The sequence below is a fragment of the Trachypithecus francoisi genome, unplaced genomic scaffold, assembly GCF_009764315.1.
Source record: "Trachypithecus francoisi isolate TF-2019V2 unplaced genomic scaffold, Tfra_2.0 Lachesis_group1, whole genome shotgun sequence".
NCBI classification, from domain to species: domain Eukaryota; kingdom Metazoa; phylum Chordata; class Mammalia; order Primates; family Cercopithecidae; genus Trachypithecus; species Trachypithecus francoisi.
In genome coordinates, this window is record NW_022681454.1 from 101890838 (window position 1) to 101916534 (window position 25697).

At 36.8% G+C, this 25697-nt stretch overlaps 1 protein-coding gene across 2 annotated transcripts in view; it reads right to left on the reverse strand.

The window, feature by feature from the left end:
• The window catches only part of PPA2 (inorganic pyrophosphatase 2), a 113720-nt gene that overhangs the window by 76520 nt on the left and 11503 nt on the right, over positions 1-25697 (reverse strand). Inside the window, exons 2-5 of one of the 2 annotated variants that reach the window (XM_033214913.1) lie at positions 20980-21044; positions 17885-17929; positions 13904-13957; positions 11304-11423 (exon numbers count right to left, since the gene is read on the reverse strand). In XM_033214913.1, coding sequence (XP_033070804.1) covers positions 11304-11423; positions 13904-13957; positions 17885-17929; positions 20980-21044 — 284 coding nt within the window. The remainder of the gene's footprint in view (positions 1-11303; positions 11424-13903; positions 13958-17884; positions 17930-20979; positions 21045-25697) is intronic. The other variant, XM_033214914.1, reaches the window with a different exon arrangement.

The window sequence follows — 25697 nt, forward strand, 5'->3', positions numbered from 1 at the left end:
TTTAAATTCAAATTAAAAGGGATACAGAGACTGTCATCCCAAGATTCAGATTATCATTATTATCTAAGATTTCAGGTTATCTAAGTTTATTTCCTTTAATTTTATATAAATAATTACAAATAAACTTATTTACAGCTAAGAATTAGAGAAATTCCAATATTTTCCTTCTAGTACTAATAGTAGTTTATTCAGAAATAACCTGGCCTTACTTTATCTTAAAATAAAATTAATAAATGAAGTCCAACAACATTTCACTGCCTCCAATACTAATACTACCAAGAAAATGTAAGAATAACCAAAATTGTTAATCTCACATACTGGCCATAGGTGACAAACACTTTCTAGCTAATATATACACACACAACATATACGTATATACATACATACTGCATGAATAATGTACCATAACGAATTCCACTTTATAGATAAGTAAATTGAAACACAGTTTAAACTTGCACAAACTCATGGTTTCTAAATGGTAAAGATTGTATTGGAACTCATGCTACTAATCATTATTTTTTATGTGCAAATTATAATAACAATTGAATGGCGTTTATTTCAAATATAACCCCATCTACTTCACAGTTCTCTTCTTTTAAATACTTTCTCTTACTCTGAGAATCTCCTAAGTAACTTTCCTATAGAGGTTCTGTTCTTCCCCAGTCTTCCCTTTACTGCTTATTTTTTTCTATTAACAGGTATTCACTCATACAGTAAAATACTTACGGAGTACCTATTTCGGGCCAGTAACAGAGATGTTTACGGAACAGTCAATAACATGGAGAGTGTCATGTTAACAAATGGTACGGCATTTGTGACAAACACTGTAAAGGTAATCTTAACGTGCTGGGGAAACCAAGATGGGACACCCAGGTATAATCAGAATCAAACAACCTACTGCAGAATCAGAAAATATCTGAGAGGTTCCTCCTTGCTAATGCAGAAATCCTACCTCATAATTTTCCTTATCCCTACTTCCACTTCCAAGAGAACAAATGTGACAAGCCAGAAGTCCCGTTGGCTTAAAGGAAAACATCTAGATTCTACCACAAACTATCTTGACTAAACCATCTAGATCTGTTTCTTCAGCTATTAAGAATGGCTTAAATAAGAGGACTTTTTTTTGTTTTGTTTTTCTTTTTTTTTTCAGACAGAGTCATGCTCTTCTCTCCTAGGCTGAAGTGCAGTGGCACGATCTCGGCTCACTGCAACCTCCGCCTGCCGGGTTCAAGGGATTCTCCTGCCTCAGCCTCCCAAGTAGCTGGGACTATAGGCGCCCACCACCATGCCCTGCTAATTTTTCTGTATTTTTGGTAGAGACAGGGTTTCACCATGTTAGCCAGGGTAGACTCAATCTCCTGACCTCGTGATCCACACGCCTCAGCCTCCCAAAGTGCTGGGATTACAGGTGTGAGCCACTGTGCCCGGCCAATAAGAGGATCTTTAGACACATCCTAGCCCTAAAATGCTAAGATTGTTAGTGCTCATTCACAATCTGCATGAATGCTACCAGTGAATAGGAAGCCCACATACTTATGACCTACTTAGGACAATTTTGATGGGCATTAATTTTTTTTTTTAAGTCCTTCCTCACACAGAGACATACACTGTCTTGACATTAACTTGGTTGTGGTGGATATTTCTGTTGGTTGGTTGGTCCTCAGAACTCCAATTTCAACATTACCTAGCAATATGGTTACATACGTTGAGGAATTAAGTACCCAAGTAGAAAATTATTAAACTCTACAATATTGTTGTGTTTAGGGCCAATTCGTCATGATTTTACTTACCAGCAAAAATACCAGACTGGTTCTCTTTATTTCCAACCTTTAATACTCTGCATCTACAGGCCTCACTTTTTACTACAAAAAGAGATATACACTAAATCACCTCTAATTTAACTTGAAAATACAGTATAATTTCAACAGGAAAGGAAATCCTGTCAAATTTAAGCTTTGGGTATGCCCTCTTGTGGAGTCTTATGTGTACAAGTATTAACAGACAGACAACTAGAAAAGAACAAACGCTGAAGAAGAAATATCAAGAAGCAGAAGTTCAAAATCTTAATATTGGTTTCACAAAAATGACAAAAGATTAGCTTCCAGACTTTAGAAATAATTTTGACAACTAAACAAGAAAAAGGGCAACTCAACTAAAATGGGCTGAAGATATGAACAGATAATTAAAAGAAGGGGAAACATGAATGACTTTTAAATTTATTAAAAGATACCTATTCTGATCAGAGAAATGCTAAAATCACAATAAGATACTATTTCAAAAACCTAAAAATCTTATAATCTAAAATATTAGTAAGGATGTAGGTTATCTGGAACTCTATATACTGCTGGCAGGAGTATAAATTGTCACAACTTCTTTTTTGTTTGTTTTGAGATGAAGTCTCACTCTGTTGCTCAGGCTGGAGTGCAGTGGCGCAATCTCGGCTCACTGCAAGCTCCGACTCCAAGGTTCAGGCCATTCTCCTGCTTCAGCCTCCCGAGTAGCTGGGACCACAGGCACCTGCCACCAGGCCCGGCTAATTTTTTGTATTTTTAGTAGAGATGGGGTTTCACCATGTTAGCCAGGATGGTCTCTATCTCCTGATCCACCCACCTCGGCCTCCCAAAGTGCTGGGATTACAGGTGTGAGCCACCACGCCTGGCCTGTCACAACTTCTTTTATAAACAATCTGGAAATATTTAGTAAAGTAAAATAGTTACACAACTCATAATTTGACTAACAGGTATATAACTATATATACTATCTCTACAGACAAATTTTAGCATGGACCCAAGAAAGACATAACAGAAAGCTACACACAACCTATCAACAGGAAAACAGTATTATAGAAAAGATGTTTATAAAGCTATAAAAATGAATACATCAGAATACATATTATTGTTATACCCTAAAACAAATCCATCTCATTTTCATGCAGGTGTTTGTGATTATTACCTTACGATCTATAAGTATTGGCGAATACATTTGTAGTCACCACGCTCTGGTCCTTAGGTCTCTTAAAAAATCCCTGAATCCGTGAAGGCCCGTGGCGGGTGTTGACGCGATGTGATTTCTGCCCAGTGCTCTGAATGTCAAAGTGAAGAAATTCAATGAAGCGCGGGTAAACGGCGGGAGTAACTATGACTCTCTTAAGGTAGCCAAATGCCTCGTCATCTAATTAGTGACGCGCATGAATGGATGAACGAGATTCCCACTGTCCCTACCTACTATCCAGCGAAACCACAGCCAAGGGAACGGGCTTGGCGGAATCAGCGGGGAAAGAAGACCCTGTTGAGCTTGACTCTAGTCTGGCACGGTGAAGAGACATGAGAGGTGTAGAATAAGTGGGAGGCCCACGGCGCCCCCCCATCCCCGCGAGGGGGCGGGGCGGGGTCCGCCGGCCTTGCAAAGATCAACAAAATTGACAGACCGCTAGCAAGACTAATAAAGAAGAAAAGAGAGAGGAATCAAATAGACGCAAAAAAAATGATAAAGGGGATATCACCACTGACCCCACAGAAATACAAACAACCATCAGAGAATACTATAAATGCCTCTATGCAAATCAACTAGAAAATCTAGAAGAAATGGATAATTTCCTGGACACTTACACTCTCCCAAGACTAAACCAGGAAGAAGTTGAATCCCTGAATAGACCAATAGCAGGCTCTGAAATTGAGGCAACAATTAATAGCCTACCCACCAAAAAAGTCCAGGACCACATGGATTCACAGCTGAATTCTACCAGAGGTACAAGGAGGAGCTGGTACCATTCCTTCTGAAACTATTCCAATCAATAGAAAAAGAGGGAATCCTCCCTAACTCTTTTTATGAGGCCAACATCATCCTGATACCAAAGCCTGGCAGAGACACAACAAAAAAAGAGAATTTTAGACCAATATCCCTGATGAACATCGATGCAAAAATTCTCAATAAAATACTGGCAAACCGGATTCAGCAGCACATCAAAAAGCTTATCCACCATGATCAAGTGGGCTTCATCCCTGGGATGCAAGGCTGCTTCAACATTCGCAAATCAATAAACGTAATCCAGCATATAAACAGAACCAAAGACAAGAACCACATGATTATCTCAATAGATGCAGAAAAGGCTTTTGACAAAATTCAACAGCCCTTCATGCTAAAAACGCTCAATAAATTCGGTATTGATGGAACATACCTCAAAATAATAAGAGCTATTTATGACAAACCCACAGCTAATATCATACTGAATGGGCACAAACTGGAAAAATTCCCTTTGAAAACTGGCACAAGACAGGGATGCCCTCTCTCACCACTCCTATTCAATATAGTGTTGGAAGTTCTGGCTAGGGCAATCAGGCAAGAGAAAGAAATCAAGGGTATCCAGTTAGGAAAAGAAGAAGTCAAATTGTCCCTGTTTGCAGATGACATGATGGTATATTTAGAAAACCCCATCGTCTCAGCCCAAAATCTCCTTAAGCTGATAAGCAACTTCAGCAAAGTCTCAGGATACAAAATTAATGTGCAAAAATCACAAGCATTCTTATACACCAGTAACAGACAAGCAGAGAGCCAAATCAGGAATGAACTTCCATTCACAATTGCTTCAAAGAGAATAAAATACTTAGGAATCCAGCTTACAAGAGATGTAAAGGACCTCTTCAAGGAAAACTACAAACCACTGCTCAGTGAAATAAAAGAGGACACAAACAAATGGAAGAACATACCATGCTCATGAATAGGAAGAATCAATATCGTGAAAATGGCCATACTGCCCAATGTTATTTATAGATTCAATGCCATCCCCATCAAGCTACCAATGAGTTTCTTCACAGAATTGGAAAAAACTGCTTTAAAGTTCATATGGAACCAAAAAAGAGCCCGCATTGCCAAGACAATCCTAAGTCAAAAGGACAAAGCTGGAGGCGTCACGCTACCTGACTTCAAACTATACTACAAGGCTACAGTAACCAAAACAGCATGGTACTGGTACCAAAACAGAGATATAGACCAATGGAACAGAACAGAATCCTCAGAAATAATACCACACATCTACAGCCATCTGATCTTTGACAAACCTGAGAGAAACAAGAAATGGGGAAAGGATTCCCTATTTAATAAATGGTGCTGGGAAAATTGGCTAGCCATAAGTAGAAAGCTGAAACTGGATCCTTTCCTTACCCCTTATACGAAGATTAATTCAAGATGGATTAGAGACTTAAATGTTAGACCTAATACCATAAAAATCCTAGAAGAAAATCTAGGTCGTACCATTCAGGACATAGGCATGGGCAAGGACTTCATGTCTAAAACACCAAAAGCAACGGCAGCAAAAGCCAAAATTGACAAATGGGATCTAATTAAACTAAAGAGCTTTTGCACAGCTAAAGAAACTACCATCAGCGTGAACAGGCAACCTACAGAATGGGAGAAAATTTTTGCAACCTACTCATCTAACAAAGGGCTAATATCCAGAATCTACAAAGAACTCAAACAATATACAAGAAAAAAACAAACAACCCCATCAAAAAGTGGGCAAAGGATATGAACAGACATTTCTCAAAAGAAGACATCCATACAGCCAACAGACACATGAAAAAATGCTCATCATCACTCGCCATCAGAGAAATGCAAATCAAAACCACAATGAGATACCATCTCACACCAGTTAGAATGGCAATCATTAAGAAGTCAGGAAACAACAGGTGTTGGAGAGGATGTGGAGAAATAGGAACACTTTTACACTGTTGGTGGGATTGTAAACTAGTTCAACCATTATGGAAAACAGTATGGCGATTCCTCAAGGATCTAGAACTAGATGTACCATATGACCCAGCCATCCCACTACTGGGTATATACCCAAAGGATCATAAATCATGCTGCTATAAAGACACATGCACATGTATGTTTATTGCGGCACTATTCACAATAGCAAAGACTTGGAATCAACCCAAACGTCCATCTGTGACAGACTGGATTAAGAAAATGTGGCATATATACACCATGGAATACTATGCAGCCATCAAAAAGGATGAGTTTGCATCCTTTGTAAGGACATGGATTCAGCTGGAAACCATCATTCTTAGCAAACTATCACAAGAAGAGAAAACCAAACACCGCATGTTCTCACTCATAGGTGGGAACTGAACAATGAGATCACTTGGACTCGGGAAGGGGAACATCACACACTGGGGCCTATCATGGGGAGGGGGGAGGAGGGAGGGATTGCATTGGGGAGTTATACATGATATAAATGATGAATTGATGGGTGCTGACGAGTTGATGGGTGCAGCACACCAACATGGCATAAGTATACATATGTAACAAACCTGCACGTTATGCACATGTACCCTAGAACTTAAAGTATAATAAAAAAAAAAAGAAAAAAAAAAAAAAGAAAGGAAAAGAAAAGAAAAAAAAAAAAAAGAAACTGTGACACATATTCACCATGGAATACTATGCAGCTATAAAAAGGATGAGTTCATGTCCTTTGTAGGGACATGGATGAAGCTGGAAACTATCATTCTGAGAAAACTATCACAAGGACAGAAAAACAAACACCACATGTTCTCACTCATAGGTGGGAATTGAACAATGAGGACACATGGACACAGGGAGGGTAACACCACTCACTGGGGCCTGTCGTGGGGTGAGGGGCAGGGGGAGGGATGGCATTAGGAGATATACCTAATGTAAATGACGAGTTAATGGGTGCAGCACACCAACATGACACATGTATATATATGTAACAAACCTGCACATTGTGCACATGTACCCTAGAACTTAAAGTATAATAATAAAAAAAATCAATTGGCTGTAAAAAAAAAAAAAAAAAAAAAAAATCCCTGAATCATACAAAGCCATATATACAGGTGGTTCTTAAGAGTATCTTCCTGATTAACCAGCATTCCTATCACAAGAAGAAAGACCTCTGACTTTCCCACTACCTTTGCCTTTTTTTTTTTTAAGAGAGGGTTTCACTCTGCCACCCAGGCTGAAGAGCAGTAGTCTGACCATAGCTCACTGCAACCTTAAACTCCTGGCCTCAACTGATCCTCCCATCTTGGCCTCCCAAAGAACTGAAATTACAGGGATAAGCCATTATCTATGCTTTCCCAGCTTCAATTTCGAGCAAAAGCCTCTACCAGTGTTTTTACTACTAGCAGCTAACATCAGTAGCAAAAGTGTCATCATCATTGAGTTAATATTATTAAGAACTCATTGGGGCCATATGGAACCAAAAAAGAGCCCGCATTGCCAAGACAATCCTAAGTCAAAAGGACAAAGCTGGAGGCGTCACGCTATGGGGCCAAACACCTCTGATCAACTTATTCAATACTCACAATACCCTTGTGGGGTAGGTAGTATGATCATCCACATAAACAAACAGGCCTAGAGAGATTTAGTCATTTGTCTCAGGTTATAAAGCTAGTAAGTGGCACTATATATTTGATTGGGGAGGTCAATGAACCAAATTTATAATTAAGCACAAAATAAACATATCAATACTACATTAAGACTGAAGAAATTTTGAATTTAAACTGAATCTAGTCTTTTAATATTTTCCAGACAGGTATTCTAAATATTCACTCAATGAGATATAACACTGAAATAACCCATTATATGTGGGCAATATGAATAAAATGGTAGGAAGACAAAGATGAATTTTTGCCCAGGCAAGCTCAAACTTTGAGGAAGGCATTATTAGGAGTGTGGGAGATGCTATTCAGGTTAACAGTCTAGACAGCTAAAGATCTGAATAATGATGGCATACTGATGAATCACAAGCTAAGTGGATAGAATACTACTTAAACAGTATTCTGCTGCTTAAATGTTCTTCCAACCACACAGTTGGCTTCGTAACTGCTCTGAACAAGTTTCTTGCTGCTACAAGACAAATCACAGAACAGCAAAAGTACCCACAAAAGCCTATGAAACAAATGTGACACACATACACGATGCATTAATTTATTCATTTCATAGTTATTGATCACCTATTCCATGGCAGGCACAAAACAGACAGAATCCCTGCCCTCATGAAGTCTGCATTCTAGCTGGGAGAAATTAACAATAAACATAATAAATAAATTATATAGCAGGTTACAAATTGGTAGTTGTTATGGAAAAGGGAAAAAAAAGTATGAGATGGGGAATGGGAGTAGGGTTAAAAGTTTTAAAGGATGGTTGGCAGATACTATAAAGAAGATGACTTAAGGGCAATTTAAGGAAGCCATGTGCATACCTGGAAAGGAGTGTTCCAGGGAGAGGACACAGTGAAGGTCAGAGCCTGAGACAGGAGTGTGCTTCAAGCACCAGGGTGCCAGTGTGGAAGTGAAGCAGAAGGCAGAAGGAGTGTTGAAGATGAGATTTAAAAGGTAAATGGGACCGGGGCTGGCTTTCGTTTTAACAAGGTCACGTCTGAACATCGACAATCAAGAAAAACAAAAAAAAATTAGGTAGAGCTACCCCTTCCCATAAGCAACTAGCATGATTTCAGCATTCTTAAAAACATCATTCAACTTAGTTTCTTTGATAAATAACTAACTTCTATGCAATTTATGGTGTATTCTTTCCCTGAAGACTTCACACACACACACACACACTCTCTCTCTCTCTCTCTCTCCAAGATCAGTCAGGTTTAAAAAAATAGTGCAGATTTCTGGTTGAAAATGGCAGAGAGAATGTAGGTCTATTTCCTCTCTTTTACTTCCATTCTAGACACATTGACTTCCTTTTTGATACTCACATATGCTAGGCCTATTTCCACCTCAGGACCTTTATACTTGCTGTTCTTGTTGGACTGTTCTTCCTCTACATGTCCACACTACTTGTTTCCTCACTTCCTGTAGGTCTTTCCTCAAATAACACCTTCTCACTGAGATTGCCTCCCTTTCTAAATTGCAACAATCCTAACATTCCCTAGCCCCATTCCCTGCTTAACTTTTGACACACTTACCACCACCTGAGATTTTACTTGGGGTTTATTTTGCTTATTGTCTGTTTATCTGACTAAAATAAAAGCTCCAGAAAAATATATGTCACTTTTTATCACTGTTTTACCTGCAGTACTTACAAGAACACCTTGCAAATACACAGGCTTTTAACAAATATGTATTGAATGAATGAACAGTTTGGTGAAGGCCTGGTGTGGACACAATGAAGTAAGTTAGAAACACTGAAGAAGACTTTGTAGTGGATAGAAGTGAGAAAGGAGGAATGCTGCAAAATGAGGATAGAGAAGTAAGCAGAAGCCAGATCACACAGGGTTGAGTAGCAATGTTAAGAATTTTGTATTTTATCTTTTAAGCAACAGGAGACCATTAAAGCATTCTTGTACAAGAAAAGCATCTGCAAATTTGTGTTTTAAAAAATATTAATTTGGATGTTGGATGGAGTATGAAACTTAGGTAGGCAATGGTGAATGCAGGGTGAATACTGAATTAAGGGACTACCACAGTCTAATTCTGTCTTATTAATAGAAGAACTATCACACCTGCCAGATTAATACCACTGCGTAACATCTTGAAATCCAAACACATCCAGAGGAGCACAGAAGTTTGGCAAGACTTTAAACAGAAAACTAGAGAAGCTTCTTTTGCATTTACCTCCATTCCTCCCCTTCTCTCCTTCCTGTCAACAGGTTTGTTTTCTTATTTTTTTCATAACTTTAAATTAGTAGATGAATTAGTAGTGCCTATTATACCACATCATAACCAGCAGTTTAGTTGTTGATTGCCCCAATCAGACTATAAATAACTTTAGGGAAAGAATCATACAATAATAAAAGCACCAGTCTTAATTATAATAATTGATTACTACACGTTACACACTATTCGAATGCAGTAACTCATTTAATCTCAACACGAAGATAAGAAGTAGATATTTTATGTTCTTCATTTTACAGATGAAGAAAATGAGGAAAAGTATCTTTCCCAAGGTCACATCACTAGAAAGTGACAATCTCACTCCCAAACCCACATTTTCCAGTCACTTATTATGAGGCCTTGATGTTACATCTATATCTCATCTGTCTTTTATATTCCCAACACCTAATATCCTGCCTGGCACATAAACGCTTAATAAATGTTTAAAGAAATAAATACATGCACTTTAGTTTATTCTCTAGCTCCTCTACTTCTCTGTTTCTGTCGGTCTCTAATTCACTGGCTTCTTCAGCATTCCCCTCATCCACACATTTAGTACAGGCTGCATTCCCTAAGCTTTATAGAACTTTTGCAACCTTTTGCTGTTGGGTCAAACAGCGTATCTATTGAGGTACCTGGAGAGTTAGGAAACCTGCTTTCATGGTTTCCACAGGCATTCTCATTCTTAGCACATCACTTTAGAAGTACCCATTTTAACCAAGAATGTATCCATGTGGGTGGTCTAACTGAATCAGAGCAGCCTGACTCTTTAGAAAACAATTTTTTTTTTAATTGTCCTGTGAATGTTTATTCTACACAGGCAGTTGCTTCTTCATGTTGGATAAAACAAGACCTCTCTTCTCTGATATTTCCCCAATACCATCTTGAAATTTCATGCAAAATATTAAAATAAATAAAAATATAAAAATTAAATTTCCAGACAGATGGTCTATGGTTTTTATAAACATAAAGGCAGATGGTTCTCTGTGTCCCCAAAACCTAGAATTTTGATTCAGCATATTCTGAGTTTTACTCACTAAATAATCTGGAAGAGTTACCTCTTTCCGGGAACGAGGAAACATGAGAGAAAACCAAAAGAGGTAAAGAAAGGAAGAAAAGCAAATTGTTGTTATTCTCCAACAGGAATGCTACCTTATCATTATTTAGCTCGTTTTCTCTGCTTTCTACTTAAAAATTATTAACTCATAACAGTAAATAATATAAGTTGTGCAATTCAATTTACAATGAGTTCCAGGAAAAAAGTTAATAATTTAACACATTCATCTGTTAAAGTTTAAAATATAAAATTCATGCTATCATATACAAATGCATATAAAAGCATAACTTGTCATGTTCAAAGGAATGACTGTAGATAAAGCCTCGCTTAAAAGTTTTTCACTGACACTTAATCGCCAAGACCAGAAAAAAAAAGTATTCAAAATGTTAAATGTGAATGTTCCATATGCCTGACTCCAAGAACTTGAGTACAGACATAACTGTGGTTTCAAACAAAAATTTATTGATATACTAAAACTCCATCCACATTAATAAATTCCAAATTTACAAACCTCTCCAAATGACGTGTCCTCAGAACCAATTTAAATTCAAGTAGTTCACAGGATTTATAAGGCAATTTTTTCAGACGACAGGAACGTTTTACCATTGTAACAAAAATGTTACCTGAGGGAGGGTACCATAATTCCATATATAACCCTTGTAAGGGAAGATATTCGCCACATAGCGTAGCTTTCCATCCTTTACATATTGTTTAATGGGATTCAGTGGCTCTTCGGTGGCAATCTAAGCAAATCACAGAAGGAAAAAAAGGAGACGGGATAAGAAATAATTAATTCTACATCCAAATAGTACTTTTAAAAATCTGCTATTTTCAGACTAAACATTCATATTCCAACTTAATGATCAAAGGTGCTTTAAAAGAAATTAAGCCAGCTCTTATTACTAATTTATAGCATATATGAGAAACTGTTTGGAAAGGAAACACCAGATTATATATTTAGTCACTCTATTATTTATGTACTCCATTATTCCTAGCACAAATAATAAAATGATTGAGATGGCAAGAGGATAAAGATTAATCAACTTGCCTTTTGTTACTAATCTCAGGCTTTATTACCATCAATATTATGATAATAAAGCTAACTCAAAGATTCCTACCATATATTCAATAGTGAAATGCTGAAAGCCTTTCCTCTAAGATTGGGAAACAGAAAAGGATGCCCACTTTTGCCACTTGTATTCAACATACTATTGGACATCCTAGCCAAAGCAATTAGGCAAGAGAGAACAAAAAAAGGCATCCAAAGTAGGAAAGAAAGAAGTGAAACTGTCACTGTTTGCTGATGATATGATCTCATATATAGACAACTCTAGAGACTCCATCAAAAAAATTGGAAATAATATATAATCAACCTAAGTGTCCATCAACAGATGAATGGATAAAGAAAATGTGGTACATATACATAATAAAATAGCACTTGGCCTTTAAAAAAGCAGAAAATTCTGTCATTTGTGACAACATGGATGAAACTGGAGAACATTATGGCAAGTGAAATAAGCCAGGCACAGAAACACAAATATCTCATGTTCTCACCTATATGTGGAATCTAAAAAATTGAACTCATAAAAGCAGAGAGTAGAATTATGGTTACAGAGGCTAAGGGTAGAGGGAATAGGGAAATGATAATCAAAGGATACAAAATCTCAGGAAGAATAAGACTTTTTGTTATTGCAACAACAATACAACTTGATAAGTATAGTTAATAATGTACTAAGAGTACATTTCAAATGTTCTCACCACAAAAAATGATAAGCATTTAATGTGACAGATATATTATTTAGCTTGATTTAGTTATTCCATACTGTATTGATAAGTCATAATGTCACTTTGTACCCTATAAACATATACAATTATCAATTGTCAATATAAAGTTAAAACATCACCAAAAAGGAGACTCTCACCAACTGATTTTATTTCAAAGTTAGTTTTCTTCTTCTTTTTTTTTTTTTTGAGACAGAGTTTCATTCTGTCACCCAGGCTGGAGTCCAGTGGTGCGATCTCAGCTCACTGCAACCTCTGCCTCCCAGGTTCAAGCTAATCTCGTAACTCAGTCTCCTGAGTAGCTAGGATTACAGACATGCACCACCATGCAAAAATTTGTGCCCAGCTAATTTTTGTATATTTAGTAGAGACGGGGTTTTGCCATGTTGGCCAGGCTAGTCTCGAACTCCTGGCCTCAAGTGATCTGTCCACCTCGGCTTCCCAAAGGGCTGGGATTACAGGTGTGAGCCACTGCGCTCAGCCTCAAAGTTAGTTTTCTATCAAGTATATTCATATTGCTATTTTTAAAAACTATGCTATATAGGAAACAAAAAAGCCATGTTGAATGAAGAAACACTCCTTAAGTTGGGTAGATTCTCACAGATCCTTGGATCCTACACTTAATTGAGGTACAGTAGCACGAATGATGAAAGATTATACATGAAACACCACCAAAAAAAAATCTAATATCTTTACTTTTTCCTGTTAAAGTGTTAACAAAAAAATACTGCCAGGACCTGGTGATAGTACTGACAATTCTCTTCCAAATATAAATTCTGAAAAATATACACCTACATAATAATGCCTAATTAAAATACTTAAAATAATATTTGCTATCACATCCAAAGTTATAGAAGGTTTATATAACTAAACCAAGTAACATAAATTAAATTTCATTTAGAACTATAAGGAAGCTTACCTAACTGAAGAAAGAACAAGAAAATTCTGAAAAGCAAAAGGGAAGTTCTTATAGGTTCATTTCCCAGAAAAATTAAAAAAAAAAAAAAAAAAAAAAAAAAGCTAACCAGAAAAACAGCAGATGCTCTGTGATAGTCATAAATTGAGTAAACCAGGAAATGATTTATTTCCTGGTAGAATAAAATCTAAAGGAGAATTGAGTCCTAAGAAATTAAAATTGCCATCGGCCCCAAATAAAAGTTTCAGTTGCATCTATGAACCAAATATATCTCAGAATCTACTTAAATAACCTTTAAAAGTATTTGTCATTTTCATAGGAGAAAAAAAGAAAATTAATATGTATATAGCAAACTGAGAGGCAAAATTGAAAAAAAAAACTCTCTAAAAAACTATAAAGTATATACTTAGCTTTGAGTATTTTTCTAAACTATCCCAAATTCAAAATATGATGCCAAACAACTTGCAACAAAGTTCTATATCATTATAATCATTTCGGTTGTATATTAATAAAGTATATCGGTACCTCCATTTTAGCATTTGTCCACCGAGGTATTTCTACAATCATATTAAACAGATTCTGCAGTTAAAAACAAAACAAAGAGAGAACATTAAAAATTTGACCTTTTATTTTTTCCGTTACCTCCTTTACAAGAATGCTTTAGATGCTTCTCCCCCACAAAAAAAAAAAAAATGTTTACAGTCTCCATCAGACATCTACCTATGCCTTAAATTTTTTCTAGAAATTAGAGTTGCCTAAAACAAAGCCAAATGTAGGCCACCATGTCACTTGAGCACTAATACACAGTGTCAGAGGTTATAAGTCTGAGAATATCTTTGATGTATAGTGACAAAACTAGAATGGAGTCAAGAAATGTGTTTCAATTTTTATTTTCCAACTAAAACAGAAGTGAGAGAACCAGTCCCTCATGTAAGTATTTAGTCTCACTTTTCCAATCTGTAAAGTAAGTGTGATAATCTCTGTCCCACTCACCACACAAGGTTGTTACGAAGATCAATGGCAATATACAGAAAATTATAATATAAAATATATTTTAAAATGATAAAACAATAATTAAATCCAAGTTACAATCACAGTGTAAAATTAAGGACATAAGTACAGCTATTACAGAGATCACAAAGAGCTACACTAAATATTCTAGACTTAGTTTGCATATCTAGTGAGTTCAGACTCCCTAACGTTACGAACTGACTATGGCTTCACTTTTTTTTTTCTTTTTAATTTCTGAACTTTGTAGAATGCTTACACCAAAGGAGACCCTAGGTCAATGACGAGTAAAAATAATTCCCTACAGTTTGCCTTACAAAGAGAAAGTCTTAAGGTTAAAGTTGATTTGCACACATTTTGACATTAATAACTAACAATTTATCAGGGAAACAATGATGGTTTAAAACACTGTACTCCAAGTGTAGCCAAGAAGGACCAGGGTCAGTCTGCAAACTGATTGTTACTGGCTCATTTACAAACATTTGTAGCAATTAAAAAGAGCAATTTTTATACCTGTTGAATCTAATAATAAAAAATTAGAACTTGAATTACACTTTACTTTTTTTTTTTTCCTCCCAAGATGGAGTCTTGCTCTGTCATCCAGGCTGGAGTGCAGCAGCACGATCTCGGCTCACTGCAACCTCCACCTCCCGGGTTCAAGCAATTCTCCTGCCTCAGCCTCTGAGTAGCTGGGATTACAGGCGCCCGCCAGCACACCCAGCTAATTTTTGTATTCTTAGTAGAGACAAGGTTCCACCATGTTGGCCAGGCTGGTCTCAAACTCTTGATCTCATGATCTGCCCGCCTTGGCCTCCCAAAGTGCTGGGATTACAGGCGTGAGCCACCGCGTCAGGCCCACACTTTTCTAATGATTCATGTTGACTGTATTTTTTTAAAGTATCAGTTTACAACCAATTAGAAATAAACCAGCCACAAAACTAGTCCTTCATGCCAAATCATTTGAGAAGCAGTGATTTAACATACTTATTTTCTATCAATACCACCTTACCAGCTTCAATCAATTAAAAAAAAAAAAAAGTTTCCCAGAGCCCCATCTCTCATCTATCTGAAATAAATTGCTCTGGGTGGAGCCAGGGCACTGCTTATTTTTATAGGCTTTCCAAGCAATTTTAATATGCAGCCAAAGCTGGACTAAAGCATTGCTGAACAGTATCACGGAGGTTTTCTAGAGTAACATGGAATGCTGTTATTTCAAAGAATGCCATTTACACAATTAAATGTAGATATATATTGGGCCATAAAAGTAATGATGATTTATATTAAGTTTTTCTACATAAGACTAAAGGCTACAAATGGCAAAGCTGCAAGCCCATAATGAGATAAACAACAAAGCTGAGAATAAATTCTCAATAACTGTTCCTTAGAAGTATGTCTCATACCTATCTTAGCAACCTTACACATAGTTCTGCTGTTATGTTTCATTTTCTATGCTCCTTCATGAGATACCGCTGCACCTGTTTAAATATGTCTGAAGTAGCTGTTAAAAAGAAAAACCGAAGTAAATGGCAGATGTTCACATAATTTATTCATCCCTGAAAGCCTGGCTATAAGAAAACAAATGCTTGCAGATGAATACTCTGAGGTGACCAAGAAGACCAAGCTGGTGACAATCGTTTTACACAATGACACCTACCAAAACTACTCATAGATACTTGAATTAGACCAAATGAACAATAAATGAAGTTTGAATTTTAAGCCTGCAAACCACACTCTCCCTCTTCATTTGCTCCTAATCACTAAGAGCTTATTTCCAACCTGCCTTTCTTCTCTCCAGCTAAAAGGCATTTGTCCTGTAATTAATTTTTTAAAGCCAATGCTAGCCTGGTTTTCCTAAGATTAATGTTAATTATAAACCAACAATGGCCTGCCAAATGTTACATGAAAATAAAAAAGACAAAGGAGCACAAGTCAAATCAGCAAGTTGCGTATGTGGCAAGGACTGTGAACTACTCCTTCAGTCCTTTTCTTTCTCTCCATTTTTTCCTTGTATTTTTGTTGGAAAAGTCAAAATACAAAAACTAATAAGACGTATAAAAAGCAGTCAGTACATTTTATATACATGGGGAAAAGACAGGAAGAAATCACTCCTTTCCTCTCTAATCCTGAAAATTTCAAATAAACTCAAATCAGACAGTCTCTATCATAAAAACTGTGTTCTAAGAATTAAATTTTAATTTGAATGTCTGGGCTCACAATATGTTTTTCCCACTAATGTATTTCATTAACCTGAAATAACCGTTTCAGGTTAATACACTAAGTCCCTGAGGATCTAGAAACCCTTGTTCACTCAACATCTAGGGCAGTGGTTCTCAAACTTCATGTCTAGGATGCACCTAGAACACTTGTTAAATACCTAGATGAACCAGGCCCTATCAAGCAGAGAATATGATTTAGTATATAGGAGATGGGGCATGGAATCTGAATTTTTAGCAAGTACTCTAAGTGGTTCCAGTGTAGATGGTTCAAGAACCACACCAGTTTAGAAAAATAGAAGATAGATAGCAGGCAAAGGTTGTAGGAATTTAAAGGCTCCCACAGGTATGTTTGGAAGTAGAGTCAAATGCTGCAGCTGTAAATTTCACTTGGGGTAGAGCATAAATGGAAATGAAGCTGGAGAGATAAAAGAAGACAGGAAGGCAGCAGGAAAAGCTGCCTGGCATCAGAATCAGAGGGATAAAAGGACACTTGTAGCAGAAGATGGAATGACAAATCAAATCAAATGTTCTGGTCCTAAGTCAAGAACTATTAAAGGTTTGACGGCCACATATATTTATTTAGATATATTTAGAATGTACATATTTAGAATATATTTATTTTAGCATATAGTTGGTATAAGTGTTTTTCTTCTCCTCTACTCCCAAAAGATTATTGTTCCTGGGTTCTAAAACAGCCCCTCAAACCATCTTCTCTCTTATAATTTAAAGTGAAATATTTCATTTATAATGAAGTATATTTACATTAGACCATCTTCCATGATCATTAACTCACTACTAAAATCTGGGTTCCTGTGTTAATTCTCTCAGGTTTTCCCGTTGTAAAATGAAATGGAAACGAAATACCCAGGACAGTCAAAGTCATAAGACAGAAAGTAGAATAGTGGTTCCCAGGGCCTTGGGGGAGGAAAGAGGAAATGAGGAGTTGTTGAATGTGTAAGTTTCAGTTTGGGATGATGAAAAAGTTCTGGAGATGGATGGTGATGAGGATTCCACAACAGTGTGAAAGAACTTAATGCGACTAAATTGTACTTTTAAAAAGTTAAAATGGTAAACCTTTTGTTATGAAAATTTCACCACAATAAAAAAAAATTAAATGGCAATAGCTGCCCTAGCTGCCTTAAAGAAAAACAAACACCAGAATGCACATGAAAGTCTTGCAGGGGTAAAAACCTTAGAAGCATTTTACAAATGCAAACTGTCATCAAGGTATTTAACAGACAATATAAAAGTGATTCACAAAAATAAAAACCTTTAGATATACCTCATATTCATCATTTCGTGCTTTCTTCGTAGGAATGCCATTTTCCTATAAAAGAAAAGACGGTGTTTATGACTGTAATATTTCATGAAAGTATACAGTGGCACTGCATAACAATAAAAATATGACTATTGTATAGACATTCTACACACAGACTGTAAAGAAATCTGAGTCAACAGAGCACCTACCAAATGCCCACTTCGTTTTCCCCTGAGCATTTGTATCCCCAGAATAGAGCATCGAAATGTTTCATAAAATAAATGATCAGAAACGCTAAATCTCTTTCAAGTATATTTTCCCAGTTTTTATAAAATAAGCAAAGGCTCTATTCAGTCTTTAAGAAAAGAGTGGTAGTTTCCAGTGATTACGCTTAAAACAGTCATTTCATTATTGAAATGAAGCTCCAGGGAGCATGACTAACAAGCTGTGAAAGTACTCAGCTGCACCTCCTGCCTGTGAATTCTACCAAGGTGTGATTACTACGCCTCCGCCAGGCACTTTTTTTCCTTTCCCATTAAACCAAGAACTTTTAAATTAAAACTGACTTTGTGGTGGGTTGGGAAGAAAAATTATGCCATTCACAAATGCTCAACCAGTATGTGTAACCGTTTATATATCAAAATGACTACTAATGAAGAAAACAAAACAAACAGAATATCATTATTACAAATCAGCTCTGAAACATTATTTTTGTTTGTGTGTGTGTGTGTGTGGTGTGTGTGTGTGTGTGTTTCTTTTTTTTGAGACGGAGTCTCGCTCTGTCACCCAGGCTGGAGCGCAGTGAGGGCGATCTCAGCTCACTGCAAGCTCCGCCTCCTGGGTTCACGCCATTCTCCTGCCTCAGCCTCCCGAGTAGCTGGGACTACAGGCACCCGCCACCATGACCAGCTAATTTTTTTGTATTTTTAGTAGAGACAGGGTTTCACCGTGTTAGCTAGGATGGTCTCGATCTCCTGACATTGTGATCCGCCCGCCTCGGCCTCCCAAAGTGCTGGGATTACAGGCATGAGCCACCGCGCCCAGCCATTATTTTTATTCTTAATACATCACATCCAAAAGTACAAAGCAAGAGTTTTAATCATTACTGGCTGAGATCTAGGGAAACCTATTTATACAACCACTGTGTGTACCCATTTCCATATCTCCAGAATTCACTGGCATATCCTGTTGTATTTGCCTGCTCTATCATCAATTTTGTCTAATTCCAAATTTCATATTTCCCAAAACCTATCCTCCTTAGACAAAATGTTATTCTGACATGTTTCTAGCTTACTCTCTTTTCTACCTCCACCTCTATCTACTACACGATTCTCAATAATACAGTTTTATTATTATTGTTGTTATGATGAGGTATACAGATTTTGCTATAGCATACCCCTGACAACACTACCCACCAGTCACATTTTATCTTCCATTTCCCTGTTGTATTTTTATAGCACTTAACATTATCTGACTGACTTGTTTTATGGTTGTCTCCTCCAACTGAGTGGAAACTACATCTGTCTTATTCACTACTACACCCACAGTGCCTAGAACAGTGCCTGGCTCATAATAAGCCTTCAATAACTATTGATTGATTGAATGAATAAATTAATGAATAAGTGAATGCATGCACTTTTGGTCAAAAGCAAAGAGAGGTGTTGGGAGACATGAGATATTTAGGTTTGAAAGTTCAGTGGCCAAAACAAAACACAGGAACACATATACACACACACTCACACACTCGCATGGACACACACAGTAACACAGAGTTCCTTTTGCCTCTAGTTTCCTTCTATTGTCCTGGAGTTGCACACTTAAAAGTAATGAGCTGGAGGCATTACACAAGAGAAGTGAGGAGTACAAACTCTGGAGTTAGAGCACCTAAATCCAATCCCACCTCCAAAACACATGAGATTTGTGATGATGGGCAAGGTACCTAGCCTCGTTAACAAAATAAGGGTAATAAATGTAGAGCCAGAAGGATTGAGATAATGCATGTCAAGCAGGGAACACAGTGCCTGGCTAAGCACCACAAGCACTTGATAAATTATCGATATTATTCGACTGCCAGTTCCTTATTCTGAAGAACTGGGAAGCAGCACGAATCCTACTTGACATCCCATAACCTCACTACAATGCATAATATTCAGCCTCTGAGGTAACACCGAGGTCAAACAACTCTTGCATCTGAAGCAGCCTCCTCACTTCTTCACTGGCTTCTGCCCCTACACTGATCTCCTCACATCCTAGAAAACCCAAACCCATTCACCAGTTCCATATAATTTCAACCTGGAATGTGGTCCTGGTTATTTCCTTAATAGTTGTACCCCCTTAGAAAATTTGGTAATTCACTACTTGGATTTTAAGGAAATAACTTACAACTTAATGATGATCATGAATACTACCAAATATGCTATCTTACCAACTAATCAGGAGAGATCTCAAAATACCCCAACGATTTTGAGGTCCCAAGTCAATTATTTTGATTTGATAGCATCAGTTCTCCCGGCATCTTTCACACCCTGACAACTGTCAAGTGATTTTCAGTTCTAAGAGAACAGCTATTCAAACACCATCATTTTTACCCCTGCTTTATTTCTCTAGCGCTTGTTTCATAGAGTGGTTAAAGAGCATGAGCTTTGTGGTCAGAAATGCTAATTCCAAAACTAGCTCTGGCACTTACCAGATCTAGACAAGTCAATAAAAATGCCTTGAGCCTCAGTGTCCTTGGAAAGAACAATAGCAACTCATAACAATTAAATAACATTATGTTCATATAGTGGCTAGCAAATAAAAAATAATCCACGAACGTTAGCTGATTATTATAAATAAACCTCTTGTTAACTTCCTAAATTACTACCCTTAAATCTTTATTTCCTACCGAATTCTAAGTTTTATGGACCAGTAACACCCCTTTCTCCCAATTCCTCATGGAAGAATCCTATTCTCATACAAATTTTAATTCATATCGGAGGCTTATGATCCTGTTATAGTAACTCCTGTTTGTCCTCCTGACTTCTAACAACACTTTTTTCCTTTCAAGGTGCTTCCAAAGAGCATCCTATGGTGATACTGGCAGTACACATTTTCATTCCCAAAACAAGTCAAAACAATACCTCTTTAGAGTTCACCTTCAGAGGAATATCATGAAAGGGAGAAATGTAGTGACCAGTTACATCCTCTGCAAAGAAACAAACAAAACAAAACAGAATTAAAGCAACAGACACATTGTTCTGTACAGCAATAATAAATATCCTTATTCACTTTTAAACTTACCCAATTTTTCCAAAGCTAACTTTAACTCCCAACTTAAATTCAACTTTTAAAACTTGCCACAATCTAAGAACCGAAAAGAAATATATACCAACTAAACCACATTTGGGTTGCTGAAATAATTTACTTATCCCTGTGGCTTAAAACACCCAAAGCAGAAAATATCTACAATAGACTAAAACCTAAAATATAAAAAACAAACAAACAAAGCCATCACTTTTGAAAAAGAGACTCATTACTAAGTGAATTCTATTAAAATTGACATCAATTTCCCTTGGGGACACCCAACAACAGTATTCCCAATTTCCACCTACTATCCATGGGGAAAAAAAAGTCCAAAGTTCCTATTCAATTAAAAGAAAAGAAACACTGTTTCCATTCAATGTGGTAAGGATACTGGTACTAAGGTACGCTTAGAACAAAAACAAACTTCAATAACAGAAACTATCTTATCTTAAAAGTTGTATACTAAAATGTGTATTTTAAACACTTTCAAAAGTATGTATTATTTAAATAAACACAATGTCTTTTAAATAAATACACTGCACTTTTACTGGAACACATCTGTTTCCAAAAGCTAGGCTTAATAGAGCCCTACAAAATTTTCACTTTGTATTTTCCTAAATCAGGTTGTTTTACTTCGGGCCTGCTACCTGTTTGGCACAATTTTCAAATTTAAATTTCAAGAATATTCAACAAAATAAAACAAAGACTGGCTACATCCCAATAGCAATGAGCATGTCAGCAACCACATCTTAGTTTCTTTCTTTTCTGTTCTTTTCTTTTTTTTTTTTTTGAGACAGGGTCTGGAGTGCAGTGGCATGATCATGGCTCACTGCAGCCTCAATCTCCTGGCCTCAAGCCAGCCTCCCACCTCAAGCCTCCAGAGTAGCTGGGATTACTGGCATGCATCACCACACCCAGCTAAGTTTAAAGTTTTTTGTACAGACAGGGTCTTGCTCTGTTGCCCAGGCTTGTCTCCAACTCCTGAGCTTAAGCAATCCACCCATGTTGGGCCTCCCAAAGTATAGGGATTACAGGTGTGAGCCACTGCACCTGACCCAGATTTTGGTTTTGAAATGCCATTCTCCAGTAAAAGGAACTAGGCCTCCTTGGAGAAAGGCCTGATTCTAATGCTGGAGCAAAGAATACCCAAGATGAGCCTGGAGCATCTTGTAGGGTCAGAAGGCAACCAAGTGCTCAAAAATCAAAAGATTGGAGGTATAGTAAAGGGAAATGTGAACCAATCTGAAAGAGTTCCCAAAGGCCAAAGCAGGAACAATTTGAGCAACAAAATATACAATAAATATGCATGAATCCACATTAATACAAACAAATGACAAAATAAATAAATGAGAGAGAAGAAACAAATCCAAGATTGAGAAACTGTAACAGATTGTTAGACAGTAAGGAAATATGATGACTAAATGCAGTCTGGTATGCTGAACTAGATCCTGGAACAGATAAACGACATTAGTGGAAAAACTGGTAAAATCCAAATAAAATCTGGAGTTTAGTTAAAGCTATGTGCCAATGTTAGTTTCTTAGTTTTGAAAAATGTACAATGGCAATGGTAAATGATGTTAAGATGATAATATTAGGGAAAAACTGGGCTGCGGGGTATGGTAGAATCCTGTACAAACTTTGCAGCTTAACCCAATCTAAAATTATTCCAAAATGAAGCTTATTAAACAACAACAACAACAAATGAGTCTTGGCTTCTCCCTAATAAAAACAGAGGCATGGCCAGGCGCGGTGGCTCACGCTAATCCCAGCACTTTGGGAGGCTGAGGCGGGCAGATCACCTGAGTTCAGGAGTTTGAGACCAGCCTAGTCAACATGGCGAAACCCCATCTGTACTAAAAATACAAAAATTAGCTGGGTGTGGTGGTGCATGCCTGTAATCTCAGCGACTCGGGAAGCTGAGGCAGAAGAATTGCTTGAACCCAGGAGGCAGAGGTTGCAGTCAGCCAAGATTGCACCACTGCAATCCAGCCTGGCGACAGAGCAAGACTCCACCTCAAAAAAAAAAAAAAAAAAAAAAAAATAGAGGCATATAACTTAACAATGAAGTTGTTAATTTCCACCAACATTTTATTTTCCCCTACCATGCTCTGTGCTTTACCTTAGCACTTATCACTGGAATGAAGTTCTGGAGTTTTTGTAGTTCATTTTTGTTTGTTCTGTTATGCTTTCTACTGGATCTCTAGCATCTGAAAAAGTACCTAGCACTTAATAGGCATCCAATATACACTTGCTGAGCAAACATCTGTTAGATAAATGTCTCTATTACTATTTTATTTTTCCGTTTAAACTGTTAACGTAATTTTTATTTCCCCACCTTAGCAACAAGGTAATTCCTGAAGGATGGGTGCACAGGTAGGGATAAAAATGAGAAAGAGCATGCAAATGGCAAGTACATAAAACTTCGGCTATAGTCTATAAAGTTCTTTTCATCAGTTAAAGGGACACATTTAAAAAAAACTCTTCTTTCATATATTACATCAGATTTCAAATTCTCTGCCTGCTTTTCAAAGTTACCTATGAGTAACACAAGAACACAAAAAACAAAATTACCAATTTTTTGCATGATTATTTACTTTTCTAAACATAATAGATACTAAAGTGGGCCACATTTACATGTTTTCGATTAAAATAAAATATGGTGATGGGAAGTGAAAATGGTGCACTCGCTTTGGAAAACAGTTTGGCTCTTTCTTGTAAAGTTAAACATACAATTAGCATGTGACCCAGAAATCCCACCAAGTATTTAACTGAGAAATAAAAACATGTTCACCCAACAATCTCTAAATGTTTACAGCAGCTTTATTCGGAATCACCAAAAACAGTAAACAAGGCAAATGTACAACTGGTAAATGGACAAAAATTATGTTACACTCATATAGTGGTCTTTTAATCAATGATTTATTAATTACTCCACAATAATAAGGATTGCACTATTGATACACACAATAAAATGGATGCATCTAAATACATTATATCAAGTGAAAGAAGCTCAACTCAAACAGTTTCATTTACATGACATTCTGGAAAGGCAAAACTATAGGATAAAGTGCAGACCATCGGTTGGTTGCCAGGGGCTGATGGTAAGAGAGTAGGGTTGACTCTAAAGGGGGCCATAAAAAATTTTTCAGGGGGGCAGACGTGTTCTGTACTTTGATTGTGATGCTGTTTACACAAACCTATGTTCTGTCAAAACTCAGAAGTGTCCACAAAAAAAGTAAATTTTGCTGTATGGAATTTTAAAAATAAGTAAATATGGAGCTGAAAGACAACTAGGAGGAGGTTAAGAAGACATACACAGTAAGTCTTCTGAATCTGCAGATTCAAACAATTGCAGATTGAAAATATTCTGCAAATTTTTAAAAAATAAAAATACAACAATAAACAATACAAACAAAACTATATAACAACTATTTACATAGCATTACAAGGCATCAGATATTGTAAGTAATCCAAAGAGGATTAAAAGTAGACAAGAGGGCTCCTTTCTCTTGGTTCCTTTCCCCTCTCCCCGACCCGTAAGGAAAAAAAAATAGGAGGACTGCATAGGTCACATGTAAATACTATGCCATTTTATATCAGGGACTGGAACATCTGCAAATTTTGGCATCCATTGGGGTTCCAGAACCAATCCCCTGCAAATACAGAGGGACAACTGCAATGTATAAATGGAAGCTCTTATTCCAAGAACAATCATCAATCTGTGATTGTCCTCTCTTCAAGTCACTTAAGTAAAAAAGGTAGAATTCTGAAAAGAAAAAAATACAATCCTTTAACAGATTACTTCAGGTGTTCATTTGGGACCTATCATTGTCCCAAACCACTTTATCAATTTCAGCTCTAACAATCCAGGAAGTTACACAAACAAGGGAAGTTTGTTATCATAGGGGTAAAAGAAACTTGACAGAAAAGCTAGACTGCCTTTGTCATTAATAGTAAGTAAGTCTAGGACACTGATTTGATGTCAAATTTCCCTAAAGATCCAACGCTCTTGTTAACTGTGGACAAGCCCAGTACTTATTAAGATGTAAGATCATATATATATATATATATATATATATATATATATACACATAGTTTTCTAATTGTCATTTGGAAGGTAAAAAGATTACAAATGAGTGAATGGTCTGTATTTACTGACTTACATAACCATATCTACTAGAAGCTATTTCATGAAATAGTATTAATAAATAAAAATGTAATAATGAAGAAAAAGAGTAAAAATATAACTATTCCTAGAAAACAAATATGGCCTTAGATCTCAGATAATGATAATGCTTTAATGGGCAATATATCTATAAATTTGCATAGGAGCAACGACTAGAAAGGTCAAAAGCCTGACTTCTAGTTACTCAGCTTGATAAAAGTGGCAACTGAAGAAAGATGAGGTTCATAAATTTGGAAAGCAGAGCTTTATTTCTCATAAAGGGCTGCAACCTGCAAGCATGCTCAGTTGAGCCTCATGCTTCTCCACAGGACCCATGTTCAAAAAATGGTGGTGTTACCATGATCCGAGGGTGGAGTTTTCAGCTCTCTG